This window comes from Chelon labrosus, assembly GCF_963514085.1.
Source record: "Chelon labrosus genome assembly, chromosome: 23".
NCBI classification, from domain to species: Eukaryota; Metazoa; Chordata; class Actinopteri; order Mugiliformes; family Mugilidae; genus Chelon; species Chelon labrosus.
Genome location: NC_140356.1, coordinates 18061392 through 18073053, shown reverse-complemented (window position 1 = coordinate 18073053; position 11662 = coordinate 18061392). Strand labels below are relative to the sequence as shown.

Sequence of the window (11662 nt, the reverse complement as noted above, 5' to 3'; positions counted from 1 at the left end):
GTCCTGTTCAACTCAGGGACTCTACTGTGTCAGAGTTAATTCCCCCCAAAATGCACCTGTGTATATATGCATCCCACAATGCACCTGCTCGACGAATCAGAGAAACTTTTTTCCTTTTATTTTGTATTCATCTTAACATTGCAGATGTACATTTTGTCCAAATAAAACTCTTAAAAACAAAAAAAAAAAAAACAGTTGCATGTTCCTCTTTTTAAAATGGTTGTAGTTTTCTCTCTAACATTACTGATCCGGGTGAATTTATTTATTTTTTTTAATAGCAGCATAGGTAGCTGAATGTGAGTCCGGCTGCTCAGGGCGTGCGCAGGAAGCTGTTCAGATCGGGGACGATGTAGTCGGTGTAGTGGCCGTCGATGAAGCCCTTCCCGCTGTTGTGAACGAACCAGCAGTAGACGTTGGAGCCGCGTTTCTTATCGCGCCGGTAGTCCTTCTGCCAGCCCCTGACGCACACAAACAACAGTTTAAATCGAAGTTTATTCATTCACTAATCATTTTTTGTTTGTTTATATGAGTTAAGACCGTAGACTGTATAAAACGTGGATGCCATGACAGCTCCTCAAAAATGAGGCCAAAGCAAGTAGAGCTCCCCCTGGTGGTTGGCTGCAGTATAGGTCATAAGCTCCACTTCGTCCATGCCAGTGGGCGGGACTTGTGCCAAACTAAAACACTAAAATACACGTCAAACATTTTTTTCCAAGGATGGTTTCTGTCATTTTAGGTAGTTAACATGGTGTTGATTTATGTTAACCCATTTAGGCCTAAATGCTCTTCTGTAAACCCCCTCTCAAAACCTGAGGTTTTTCAAAATATGTCAACGCTTACTAAAACCTTAATTTCTCAGGCTCTGTAGCAGATAAAAACATGAGATAAAAAGCATTTGACAGCTTACTTCTTTGGCTTTCAACCTGACTGACTTGCTAGGGCATAATCTTCAAATGCATTTTTTTAAAAAATCAATAAACACCAAACATTTTTAAAATTTTTAAAATCAGTAAAGATCTATTTTTTCAGTTACTTCGTCAATATCACTTCCTTCACTTGAGTCAGCCATGACGGATCGCTAGCACGGTGTTTAAAATTTTCGACCAAAACATACTCCACGTGTAGGCTTATTTCGACCAATCACAAAGCGTTTTATTAGTCACATGAGTTTAAAAAAAATCCCTAAGCATCTCTGTCACTCACCCCAAGAATATTTCAGCCAATCACAGTGCATATAATTGGCCATGTGCCTCGAAAAAGACGACAACGCTCAAAATGACACGTTTGCCGGCCTTAATGGTAACTACGCATAGATGCGTGATCCGGTCTTAAAGGTAAACACGCACAAATGCGTGATCCGGTCTGAATGGGTTAAAGTGTTAATTTTTTTGGATAAGTCTCGTTTTAATTAGTTATTTGACGCTATAGAAACAGAATTGCCATGACACGCTCGAGTTGTAAAACAGACTCTGGCTCCAAAGTCGTAAGATGGCGCCGCCCATATCCCCGGGAAAATAGTATCAGTTTGGCCAATGCAAGGAAGTGGCGACACATTGTCCATATTTATATACAGTCTATGGTTAAGACGTACCTGGTGACGAGCAGCTTGTTGCCCTTCACCTCCATGGTGGCCTCCTTCTTCAGGGGGTCGGCTCCTTCGTGGATGTCGTACACGCTCACGTCCGGCTCTCTAGAAAACTGCCCTGTGAGATCACATTTAGAGCTTCAAATCTACCACTTAAAGAAGATGAATCCTCCTGGAGCATTTACGACCTCTACAAGAATGAAATCTTATTAGAACACAGCGGTTAAAAGACCTTTCTTACAGCTGTATTTATTGTTTAATTGTGTATGAATTTGTCCATGTATGCAGAGTGAAGAATTATGAGATTTCAACCAATGTTGAGGTTCGTGTGCAAGCCAACAGCGTGTTACCCCTGGGTCGTGTTGCTATGAGTACGTTGAATGCTAATTTCCAGTTGTCGCCCTTGTTCTGGTTTCCTGAAGGGTAGTTGTGAAGCTCGGTGTGGCGTCTCTGGCCGTCGCCATCCTAACTGCCAGCTAATTAAGAAATGGCGTGAAGCAGGGACGTGAGGACGTCCACATGTCTCTCAAACGGGCTGCATACTTAATTATGCACAACTTTAAGACTTGATATAATTAAATTGGTGATAGACTCATCTTTGGTTAAGTTGTTGTGAATGGAGAAATTAGCTATTAGCATGTTTGTTTCTGCTGTAAAGCTGGACTTGTTAATCTATGGGGATTGACCGGTTTTTTGAGCCGACCTCTAGTGGACATTCGGAGAACTGCAGTTTTTGGCACCTGGCTTAATTTTTCAGCTTGCAATACCAATAATGGCCACTAGATGCTAGAATCAAAATGCTCAGTACCTAACTGAACATAATGTATGACCTCATTGCATTTTGATTATCCATGATTCTGTTTATCATATAATAAGGCTTGAAGAGATGTGTATGTGACGGATAAGTGACCTACCTATGAGTCCATGGACCAGTGGTGAGTACTGGTTCTCGTTGGGAATGTAAATGCCAAGGAAGTCCACGCTGACGGGATTCTTCTTCCACACGCGGTGAAGCAACACCATCACCTGAATGTTATTGTTTATTGTGATGGTGACATGAGAGTCCTTGACGATGGAAATCCTCACCCTGAAACAGATCATCACCATTAAAACCTTTAAAAAATAAAAAGAGAGAGACTGACCCTGACGTCCAGGCTGTGGTTAAAGGCACATCGATTACCCGTCCTGTGAGATCTTGGCCGTGGCCGTCCAGGTGAAGGAGTGGTTGTTCCTGCCGTCGGTCATGCTGATGCTGTCGTTGCTGATCGTCACGCTGACTCCTTCCGGCTGGTAGTAGACGGAGATGATGCCGAAGTAGGTGTTGAGTTTGTTTTTGAGCACTCGTTTGGAGCCAATCAGCTGACCGTTCACCACCACGCCTTCAGGCCAGGACAGAAACAGAACGTCACAATATATTCTCTATCATTCACTATATGGCGACAACCAATGGAAGCAGCAGATTCAGTTTATTGACAAGGTGACGCAAACACAACTGTACCCAAGCTGTAACTGCAAGGAAACGTCTATGGTTCTTTCCACCAAGTTCTCTGTGACTGGGAGAACTCTGTCCATAGTTTAACGTTCTTGTTTCAATCAGAAATATTTACGGTGGGAAATTTACGAGACAGTTACCTCGACAACCACTTAATGTCCACTAGAGACCAACTCTCGCTGGTGGACATTTCAATGGACTACAATGATGATGATGATGCACGATGAGCAAATCGCTTATACTTAGATGACAGTTGGAAGACGATTAGCTTAGCTTAGCTTAGCTTAGCTTATTTTATCTTAACCTAGCTTAATTCAATTCATCTTAAATTAGATTAACTTAGTTTAACTTAACCTAGCCTACCTAAAATTAATATTTATTAATGTAGCTTAGCCTAGCTTAACCTATCTTAGCTAAATTAACCTTACATTAACATGAACTTAGTTAAGTTTATCTTAACCTAGACAATCTTAAATCATTGAAACCAGAAAAAATAAATATATTTTCCAGCTGCTTTAAATCATTTGGTTAATGTACAAAAAAGTGAAAAGGTGTGGTTTGCGAGATGTTATGGCAACCTCAAAGGTGACAGAGCAGGTTTTATCTAACTCAGAAAAAGATCTTTCCCAAAATGTTAAACTGTTATCTTTTCAAACCTTTAAAATTTTTGAGTGAGAAAAGTGAGAGTGTGGGGAGTTTTTCTTTTTAAGTTAAAGTGATTTGTTGTATATTCAGATGCGGTTATGTATGATTCACTCCGTGCACATATTTAAACATACAGCAGTAGACCGAGTCCCACCTGTCCCAATGTCGGACACCAGGTTGAGAATGTGTCCCGGTTTGGAGTCGATGTTGAAGCAGACGTCCATGTTACTTCCAGGCAGGTGGACGATGAAGTGAGGGTCGTTATCCACTGGATGAGAGACAGCGAGGCTGGTTACACATTGCACAAGTGTAACGCATTACCTAAGGTGCTCATCGTATGCGTTACCTAAGGTGACCTTCGGCGGCATAGTCAACTGCTCTACTGGACCCTTGTCAATTTGACTCGGTGGGGCCTCGGTGGGCATGTGGACCCAGGGTGGAGGCTGGTAGACGACCGGTACCGGAGACAAGGCTCCACTTCCTATGCAAAGACAGTACAGCGTTTTTATGAAGTGTAGTTTAGTTTGTCTGGCGTAACATAATTATGCTGCCTTTACCTGAGCAGCAGCCGTGTCTGGGGTCCCTCGGCGAGTCGGCCAGCAGCCTCTCTCTGGCGTCCTCGCTCTCCACTAGCAGGGCGGTGAGCGGAGTGACAAACTGATGCTCCACGGCCAGAGTCATGATCCGCTGGGTGATGCGTCTCTTTTTGGCAGCTGTTGGCGCCAGAGACCTGGAGGAGAGCATGCACTGTTAACAGTCGACCAACACATGTCTCAAACCCTCTCATCAACCACATGTCTCTTGTTTTTCACCTATCGTGCAGCTCTCACCTGTCACCGAGCAGCTGTTTGATGGTGAGGTAGGCCCACAGCTGTCTGGCAAAGCCGGTAAACGAGTGCTGCTGTTTGGCCAGCTCCGTGTCCAGTTCTGTGGTGTCTGCATCCGTCTCCAGGGTGATGTCCATACGGGCCTGGACGGGACAAAACGTTGCAAGGGAAACTGCTCATAACGCATCATAAATCAACCGTCCTTCACCTCTGACATTAAAGGTATGGATTCTGACTCACAGGTGGAGAATAAGATGCTTGATAAAAAAGATGTTAAGTGTGCGTTTGTGTTAGTCTCACAGCAGATGCAGTGGTGAAGCCGGTCAGCGTGTTGCTGTCGGACGGCTGCACCTTCCCGGCCACCACCAGCTCCGAGCCGCCGAAGTATTTGTCGAAGCGGTTCTGGGTGATCTCGGACACGGAGTCCTCGGGGAACTGGATGGTGATTCTCCTCAGCAGAGGAGAGGAAACCTGGCTGTAAAACGTCTGCAAATGAGAGAGAGAGAGCATTATGTCAGAAAAAATGTTTGGTTGGTTCAAATTCAAAACCAAAATAAAGTTAATAAAGATTCATTAGGAGATTTCATGGAACATCTTAAGGTATGAGAACGTCTTTGAGCCTTTTAGTTTGGGGAACTGCCGTCATACCCGAAGCTGCTCTGCAGCGTCGTGGTTAGCGTAGATCCTCTGAGCCATGCCCCTGTTCTCCATGGCGATACGCTCCAGGAAGTCGTAGTCCACGTCAAATCCGATGCCCAGGGAGAAGAGAGAGAACTCCTCCCTCATCACTTGCTTCACGTTCTTCTGGATTTTGCCGAGCTTGATCTCTCCTGCAGGGAGGATCCACGTTGGATCAGCCGTTTGCAATTCAACGGCGTCTCAAAGGCTAAAATGTCGGCGTTAAGGGACCGTGCTTTTTTTTTGAAGGAGGTTTTATCTTATTCACCACATATCATCCAAAAAGGGTTCAAAAAAGGCAACTGGACTTCCGTCGGTCATGCTGAAGTCCAGTTGCCTTTTTTGAACCTTTTTTTGGATGCACCATGACCTGGATGACTGAGAACCTTCACAGACACCACATATCATCACTTATCAATTCATTCATTCCTTTAAGTTGGCGGCAGACAGTTGGTCTGGAGTCTCTCCTTTGAAAACTGAGTATTCTCCTGCAATAATCTGCAGGGCCAATCAAATCGTTTGGCCGAGGCTTTATGCGGTGATGGACAGAAGAGTATCAGAAGTCAAATACGTCAACAAAATGGCTCTGATTGGTAACAGGACTATCCCGTTGATGCAGAGGGATTTGTTTCTCTACGCTGGTTGAAATACGCCCCATAATGAAAGCAGAATTTAAAACATTGAGTCCGCCTTACCAACGGTAGGGTCTCCATCAGACACCAGGATGATCATGGAGACGGAGCGGGAGTCAAGGAGCCCCTGATTAGACGCCCTGATGAGCATCTGGATTGCTCTCATTAGAGCCTCGTTGATGTTGGTGCCTGAAGTTGAATATGAGTAAAAATAAATTCACTGACAGACAGATACTCGTCAGGTTATAAGAGCGGCCCTCTTTGGTTGACATACCTCCATTGGGTTTGATGTTCTGGATGTATTTCTTTGCATCTGCAACCTGAATAGACGACCCGGGGACGAGGTCCTCGCTCCAGCAGCGCACGTTGTGGTTGAAGTCTATGACGCTGAAGTGATCGTCGATGGTGAGGTCGTCCAAGATGGCCTGCATGGCCTCCACTGTCTGAGAGACGAGACTTAATGAGATTAAATGCAATCTGCGAATCGACCACATGGTGGCAGAGTTTTACAGAAGCTGATGGCTGTAGGGGGAGCAGGAGGAGGAGGACCGTCAGAAGGGCCGAAGTGCACAAAAATATCTCCAGCCGTCACTCACTTGCTTCATCTTGACCCCCCACATGGACCCGCTGACGTCGATGACAAACACAACGTTTTTAGGGAGAGGGGAGAGGTTGGATGGGGCGAAGAAATAAACAAAGTGACCGTCGGAAACCTAAAGAGACAAAAAAAAGAAATGAGTCAGACTGGTTCAATGTTAATGTTTATAACACCAAATGATCAAGTACCTGCAGCTCCCCTGCACTGCTGTCTCTTTTCACGTCATATTTGACAACAAAGGCGCCGTCTATAGCGCTGTCGGTGCAGTTCTCGCACTTTCTCTGCTGCTGCACAGTAGGCTTGAAGACGATATGAGCCTGAGGACAAAGAGCAAGAAGGTAAATGTACTGAATGCATGTTCTCAGCGTCTGTAATTACTTCTCAGTAAATGTGTTTGATTAATGGATTGTATATTAAAAGAACTGGAGTGACAAAGATTCTGCAGGCGAAGGGACCGACCAACCACGTCACATAAGACAGTGACGCCAATCCAAAATGGCCGCCCACTGACTAGCTAGCTAGCTAAAAGCTTCTTAAATCTGTGGTTTCTATCAGATTTTAGCCAAGGTGGGTTTTCTAACGTAGGGTGGAAAGACCAAAACATGCACCTTTAAATTCCAGTTCAAGGCTAATCTCTAAGGTTTCAACACACGCACTTTACTTGAGCATCAGAATTGAAAAACATTCATAAATGGTCTTGCACTTTTCTACCTATTGGTTCACACAAGAAGATTCGCACTCCAGTACCAGGAACTGGGAGCAGTTCGGAGTTTGGCACTTTGGCATGTGGCACTGGGGATCAAACGGCTAACCCTTCTGGTTAGCGGACAACCAGCTCCAACTCCTGAGCCACGGCCATCCCACGTAGGCTTCTGTGACTCACCAGCAGAAAAGACCACATTACTCAAACTCTAGCTGCTTGTGATTTTAGATTTGAAGACGTTTCTGCTTGTTCCCTGTCTAAGATCCTCTGCCAGGAACTTTCTGAATTTCCTGAATCGCACCTCATGACCAGAGGTGATCGGGCCTTCCCTGCCTGAGCCCTAACGTCATGAAACTCCCCGCTAGATGATCTCCGGATCACTTCCTCCATCACAAGGTGTTCTCTAGTTATTGAGGTTACTTCGCTTTGTTTTGTGCTCCAATCCCTTATGTTGGTCTGATTTAACCGTCTGAGCCCCAGGTTGATCTGAGCGGTACCTTGTCTTTGGAGGCTATCACTTTAATCAGGTCGTCAAACTGCGTTCCGAGGCCGTGTGGCACTTCCACCCCGGTAATTCCATTTGGCTCGTAGATGTAGACGTCTGCCTGAGGAGAGACTGAGTTAGAGACAATACCAAGATGACATAAAGACAAAGACACTTTAGTCACGACGTCCTCACCTGGAACTGTGGCACCAGCCTCCCGGGCTGCAGGTACAGCGAATGCTCGTAGAAACCAAGCCTCCTGTACATCATCTCCTGGTAGTGCAGCTCAAACTCGATGTTGCTGCCAGGAGGAACGTGGACCTCTGTTTTGAAAGTCTCCAAGTCCTGAGAATTAGTCCTGTGATACAGAAAAAAATTATTATTAAGTTGTTAAACTGGAGAAAAAAAAGGAGGCAGGTCCAGTACCTGACGATGCCCGCTGCCTTGCCTCTGGCTCTGGCCTGTGCATACAGGTTCCTGGCCACCGTCTTCTCCTTCACCGAGCCCACGAACGTTATCCCGTTCACATTCCTGAAACGGAGAGTTGGGATGAAGCCTGCTGTGTTTGATAATAAACTACTCAGACTGAATGTGAATGTGGGCTCACATGGTGAAGTTGGTGATGAAAGCTCGTTTGGGGATCTGGACATTGAAGCCGATGCTCTGGGCCTTGGAGCCAGAGTTGACCACTGAGCTCCGGACGGTGGTGTGGGCGAAGCGCGAAGTGATGCGGCTCTCCACCTTGTAGCTCTTGACGGTGATATCCTCTCCACGGATGGCCTGTCAAGACACGTTTAAGGATGTGACTTGTTTTGACTTTATTTGAACTTCACCAATAGTTCACCACATTTATATGGACGTTTTTAAAATGAGTTTGTGTTATTCTTCACATTATATTCATTCTTCTTTCAACAATACTTGCAGAATTTTAATAAAAGTGGGTAAGTTTCTAAATAAAATGTGGACCTATATGTGGGTTCTTTGGAAATGATTTAAGGATTTAATATGACAATTTGGGAAGTTTGATGAGAGCTTAGCTTAGCTTAGCATGAATGACTGGAAACACAGGGAAACTCTAGCCTTTCAGCATCTCTAAAGCTGACAGGACCAGGTCCAGGAGTCTCAAAAGATTAAAATTGCCTGAGTAAATCATTTTCAACACTTTAATATCTGATACAATAAAGAAATTACACAATTTTATAAAAAAGGGAATGTACAGTAATAGTAATAGTATGACATTTTGGGAAACTGTTTGAGGACAGGTTAGCCTACCTTAGCTTAGCTTAGCTTAGCTTAGCTTACTGTGAATGACTCAAACAAAGTTCTAAAGTTCACAAGACCAGGTTTATCTGTGTAAATGATGAAACTAACAGACAAATTGCAAAATTTTATAAAAGGTGAGAGCACAGAATAACAAAGACAAAATGTGGAACTTTATGTGGGTTCTTTGGGAGTAATTTAAGTAATAGTATGACATTTTGGGTAAATGATAAGAGCTTAGCTTAGCTTAGCTTAGCTTAGCTTAGCCTAGCCTAGCTTAGCTTAGCCTAGCTTAGCCTAGCGTGAATGGCCCAAACAAAGGGAATCTCTTAGCTCATAAAACCAAGTCCAGGAGTCTCAAAAGACTAAAATTTTAGTAAAATTTTGAAACAGTGAGTAAATGATAAAACAAATGGACAAATTGCAGAATTTTATAAAAAGTGAGAGCACAGAGTAAGTTTCTAGAGAAAATGTAGAACTGTATGTGGGTTCTTTGGAAGTAATTTAAGTAACAGTATGACTTTTGGGAAAATGTTTGATAAGAGCTTATCTTGTTTTATCTTAGCTTAGCTTAGCCTAGCTTATCCTAGCCATGCCTAGCCTAGCTTAGCCTAGCTTAGCGTGAATGATTCAATCAAAGGGAAACTCTTCCCGTCCAGCATATCTAAAGCTCACAAGACCAGGTCCAGGAGTCTCAAAAGACTAACATTTTTAAGTTTCTTAATAAAACGTGGATCCATATGTGGGTTCTTTGGAAGTAATTTTAGAAATAATATAGCTAATTTTGATTTTGTCAGTAATTTAGTTCAGCTTTATTCTCTTTATTCACAGGGAGTCAGATTTGAATCCGAAGGCATTTTGAGATAATGGGACAAACAAATAATTTGATTTCTCAAGCAGAGAAAGAAGAACAGAGAAGAGGTGGATGCTGAGGAGGATTAACAGTGAACACAGTCAATAACCTGTCGGTCACGGGAGTCTCTTCAAACAGCAGCACATTGATTCTTTAGATAAGACTGAACTCTGTCACAGTGGAGAGGGCTCCAACAACAACAAGCAGAGAGTCATACCTCAAAGTCTTCCTGCTCCTCGCTGGTCAATATGGCTCTCTGAAAACCAAACACACACAAGTCATCAGCCTCACACTGTTACTCCTGATCTACTGTCAGATTCAAATGAAAACGATGCAGCATTTGAATCTTTGTGTTCCACGGGCCGATGGGTTTCAAGTGTGGCAACGACATGAGATTTTACACTCGGATTGTTTGGAAATAACATTTTTACCTTGTGTCGCTCCCGGTGGTCCCGTAGATCTGACTGAAGGAAGAAAAAAAAAAAATTGATTTAAAGAATAATAATCAAAAAAAGAAAAGGTTAAGGCCATAACATTTTTTATTTTTCTTTCTGCAAAAGTTCAGTGCCCAAAAACACTGATTAATGTGTGGTATAAAAACCTTTAAAGAGGCAATATTCAGACAAGAATTCAAGAAACAAGTATATAAACCAGTTTCTGCAGAAGTTGCTGGTATTTTTCTTCACATTTAGACAAACTTAAGTTAAATTTTAAGTAACTTTTAAAGCCGCCAAAAGATTATAAATGCTGTACAATGCACTCCTTTGCAGACTAGATTTCAAATCTGTTGATGCACATGTAATATGCATTTGTCGTGAAATACAACCGGCTTGTCTCTCTTACATTAAAAATAAAACTCACCCTCTCTTCCTCCCACTCTCCGTCTATCACGAACTCAAAGCAGCAGCCCTGGTGGAGGAGCAGGACCCCCAGGAGCCCCAGAAGCAGTGGCAGACGCACCATGTTTCATTCACACAAACCCTCTCACACACACATTTAAAAAAATAATAATAATAAAATAAAAATAAAGATTCTGGCAGGGGGAGCCTTTTTGGAAACACGGCTGGAGCCCGAAGGTTAAAATCCACTGAACTGATTCGACTCCCGGCCTCCAGTCAATATTTGTTGTGCATCGTGTAACCCGGAGGGGAGAAGGAAACTTTGAAACTTGACCTGCGGTGTGGGCAGGATAAATAGGACAGATATGAGGAGCCAAAAAAACAAAACAAAGCAGAAACAAAGCATGAATATGTTTCACCGCTCATCCAAGTAGCTTTATGTTTTTTTTGAAAGAGAAGACGATATAAATATGAGCAACGAAACATTCAGGAAATAGGTTCTTTGTTTCATCTGTGTTTGTTTGGACCTGGATGAACCTTCAAATCTGTCTGTGAAGGTTGAAGGTTGTTTCTGATCCCTGATTTCTCACAAACTGAACGCCATGCTGCAGAATCTGCAAATAAAAGCATCACCTCTATTGAGTTAAAGGCCAGTACAAAATTAAATAAAATGTGCAAAGACAACTAGATGATTGCAAGCGATCATAAAGGGGTCCATGCTGTGGCGAAGTTGACCCCGAGTGGGACGCAGAGGCATAAGTCACCCCCTATAGACCGTATTGCCTGAAACTTGTTGATTTCACAAAACGATTGTTCACGATGATTGTACACAAGCATATTATAATGACAGTTGCTAAGTTTCATAAGGATTGGGTGAATACTTCAAAAGTTATAAGCCTTAAAGTCATATGAAATGTTTCCGTGTCACCTGTAGCGCCCCCTGTTTATGTAATGTCACGCAAGTTGATGGGCGTCTACACAATATGTTACAGATTGTGTATGCCAAATTTCATGAAGTTAGCTGTTGCAGTTTTGGAGATATTGAAATGTTGCTTTTGTGGCGCCC

General features: G+C 43.2%; 2 protein-coding genes across 2 annotated transcripts in view; one reads left to right on the top strand and one right to left on the bottom strand.

Annotated features, from left to right (window-relative positions):
• kin (Kin17 DNA and RNA binding protein) overlaps positions 1-171 on the top strand; it is a 3655-nt gene extending 3484 nt beyond the window's left edge. Inside the window, exon 13 of the mRNA XM_084573824.1 lies at positions 1-171. The gene's annotated coding sequence lies outside the window, so the exon portion shown is untranslated.
• A 139-nt stretch (positions 172-310) lies between these two features.
• itih2 (inter-alpha-trypsin inhibitor heavy chain 2) lies at positions 311-10720 on the bottom strand (the record flags this gene model as incomplete). Its single annotated transcript, XM_084573823.1, has 21 exons — positions 311-458; positions 1592-1703; positions 2500-2672; positions 2766-2964; positions 3877-3990; positions 4069-4203; positions 4280-4452; positions 4553-4692; positions 4850-5035; positions 5198-5379; positions 5923-6048; positions 6134-6302; positions 6456-6572; positions 6646-6774; positions 7658-7765; positions 7840-8002; positions 8071-8175; positions 8252-8424; positions 9975-10013; positions 10189-10221; positions 10619-10720. 21 exons carry the CDS (start codon positions 10718-10720, stop codon positions 311-313), a joined length of 2826 nt encoding a protein of 941 aa, XP_084429949.1.
• Positions 10721-11662: the final 942 nt, after the last annotated feature.